The 2,852-nt window shown below is 35.5% G+C and overlaps 1 protein-coding gene across 1 annotated transcript in view; it reads left to right on the top strand.

The window, feature by feature from the left end:
• LOC108368335 (endoribonuclease Dicer-like) overlaps positions 1 to 2,852 on the top strand; it is a gene marked incomplete at its 5' end in the record, with an annotated part of 20,023 nt that overhangs the window by 1,114 nt on the left and 16,057 nt on the right. Inside the window, 1 exon segment of the mRNA XM_017623182.1 lies at positions 1,658 to 2,715. Coding sequence (XP_017478671.1) covers positions 1,658 to 2,715 — 1,058 coding nt within the window.

Below are 2,852 nucleotides of genomic sequence, written 5' to 3'. Positions count from 1 at the left end.
TTGAATTTGACTTCATACATTAGCTGTCAAATTCAACTCTCAAAGGTACACACCAACATGTTGTCTCAAATGATCAGAAAAATATTACGATCATCGAACACGCAACTATTCAGTTGATCAGAAGTACGCAACAACGCGTTCAGAAGGTGCAATCGTACCAGTTACTGAGCTGTTGCGCCTTCTGAACGTGCCCAATGAAAATTCGTTTCTCTTGAAATCAAGTTATATGGCTGCGTATGTATGTACATTAGGGCTGTGCGATTAATTGATTACTCAAAATTTTAATTAATCATAAAGTAAATAACTCAATTATTCGATTAATTGGAAATTATGATTACTCAAAAGTTCAGTTACTCGAGTAATCAAGATTTTTGATTAACCAAAAACAAAAATATTTGAGTAATTTGCTTTATGATTAATCAACATTTCGAGTAAAATGAGTAATCAACATTTCAACTCTTTACATATGTATAAAGTAGTTAAAGTTCCTTGATACTTTGAAAACAACGTTTCTGTTTTCAAAAATTAAAGCAAACAATTTTTTTCATATACAGAATGTAAAAAAGAAAAAAGCATTTTCCAAAGCAAACTCTTTTAACGAGCAAAATTATTTTTTTTGAGTAATCATATTTCAAGTAACTCGATTAATCATCGTTTTGAGTAATCAAAATCTTGAACGAGTAATTGATTAACCGAATAATTGATTAACCAACTTGCTCGAGTAATCGAATAATCGCACAGCCCTAATGTACATATGTACATATTTCGAAATTTTTTTTATTTGTAAAGGCTCTCAAGAAAAACTAAAAATTCATATAAAATTACGCACAATGAATGGAAAATAAATTTGCTTCTATAAAAAATTTCTTAAATCAGTATGCAGCTCTTAAGAAAAAAATGCTCGTACATCTCGTCGCTACCATGTCCAGCTATCGAATGTGAAAATCGGCACTTTTCAAAATTTTGATTTGCCACTAATAATTTTATTTCGTATAGCAGCATTGCTTAAGTTGTTGTTTTTGACAACTTATTTTTTGGTTAATGCCGCCGCAAACGATATCAACTAGTAGGCTAACAACCAGAATTGAAATTTAATACGCAAGTACTTACAGCAACTACAAGTATACAGAGAGTAGATTTGCTACTCCCTTTTGGCAGCAGCAAATATCTCTCGTACGCGATGAGAGAAAGTAGAGTACCTACTTTGGTGNTCAACTAGTAGGCTAACAACCAGAATTGAAATTTAATACGCAAGTACTTACAGCAACTACAAGTATACAGAGAGTAGATTTGCTACTCCCTTTTGGCAGCAGCAAATATCTCTCGTACGCGATGAGAGAAAGTAGAGTACCTACTTTGGTGGAGTAATATCAAGTACGTGAAGTATTTACTATTTCAACGCCAAGTAGTGTATGTATGCAGAAAAAGAGTAACAATGTGTTGGGAGTAGAGTACAATGCAAGGAGTACTTATTGAATGAAATGCGGCAAATACACTTGCGCTGGACTTTAATATATAAATATATATATATTTTAATTGATAGGTAGCAAAAAGTGAAAATCCTTTAAATGGCAAGCATCTTTGAAAGACCCTTAACATTATTATAAATATTTTCCAGAATGAGCTGAATGTCTTATAATTTTTCATTTATCTATAGTCACTTCAAAAACTGCTGGCAAGCAACAACGCCGTTTGTATAATCGAAAATATCCGGAGGAACTGCAAAATGCAATCCCTCAACTCAATGAAGTCTGCTATGCCTATGAGATTCATGCAATACCCCACTTTGAGAAAGATGACTACACTGAACACATCGCCGAGCTATTGCAGACCAATCGTAACTATGCTATTTTATCGCGTAAACGCATACCGCCGCTCGCAGAAATGCCGCTTTTCATGAATCAGGGTAAATTGTCAGTGAAAGTGGCGCCACAACCAATTACATTGACTATATCAAGTCAACAGCAATTACAACAACTATGTAAATTCCATTTGATGATCTTCCGAGATTTGCTCGAGTGTTGGAAAACTTTCTTCGTATTAGATCAGCGTAACCACGAGAATTCATACCTCATCGTACCGATTAATGCGGGAAAAATTGATTGGGAATTGGTACAAAACTTCCAACGTCTATTGCCACAGCGCAGCTACAGTGTCATTGAAAGGAAAAAGAAGGTCTACAAGGCGGAGGATTATGTCGGCAAAGTGATTAATAAATGGTACTCAGGCAGAGACAATCAACGTTTTGTCGTAACCAAAGTACTTACTGATCTCACACCACTAAGTCCTTTCGACAATAATCAATATTCAAGTTACGTCGATTTTATCGACTGCAAGTACAAAAATGAAGTGGATTATGTGGTGCAACCGAATCAATTTTTGCTAGAAGTTCGTGCACTAACTTCGCGTCGAAATTTTTTTATTAACGCTGTTGGAAAGGCAACGAAGGGGCATAAGAATAATTGCGCAATCCGTCTTATACCTGAACTTTGCCATAACTTTATGTACCCGGGTGATATGTGGATGAAAGCGTTGCTGCTGCCCAGCATTTTGCATCGCGTTCATTTTATGCTGCATGCGGAAAATTTGCGCCTTCGTGTTAATAGATTTCTGGGCATAGTAGAAAGAACGTCTTACCAGCCGAAGCAATTATTAGTCGACGAGTCATTGTCACGGGCTGTCGATCTTGACGGCAATGCTATGGAACAGCCAGAGGTAAGAACCTGTTGTCATTATTCATTTAAAGCTACTTCGATTTGTGAAGAAAAAAGATTGTTCAGATTGGTTATTGTAGAAAAAGTGAACTTTGCGATGATCAAATAGTTAACAATCACTTTGAAGGTTTTTAACTT

The sequence above is a fragment of the Rhagoletis zephyria genome, unplaced genomic scaffold, assembly GCF_001687245.7.
Source record: "Rhagoletis zephyria isolate East Lansing unplaced genomic scaffold, Rhagoletis_zephyria_1.1 Rzeph_scaffold_03073, whole genome shotgun sequence".
In the NCBI taxonomy this organism is placed as follows: Eukaryota; Metazoa; Arthropoda; class Insecta; order Diptera; family Tephritidae; genus Rhagoletis; species Rhagoletis zephyria.
Note: the sequence above shows the minus strand (reverse complement) of the source record. Positions and strands in the feature narration are given on the sequence as shown.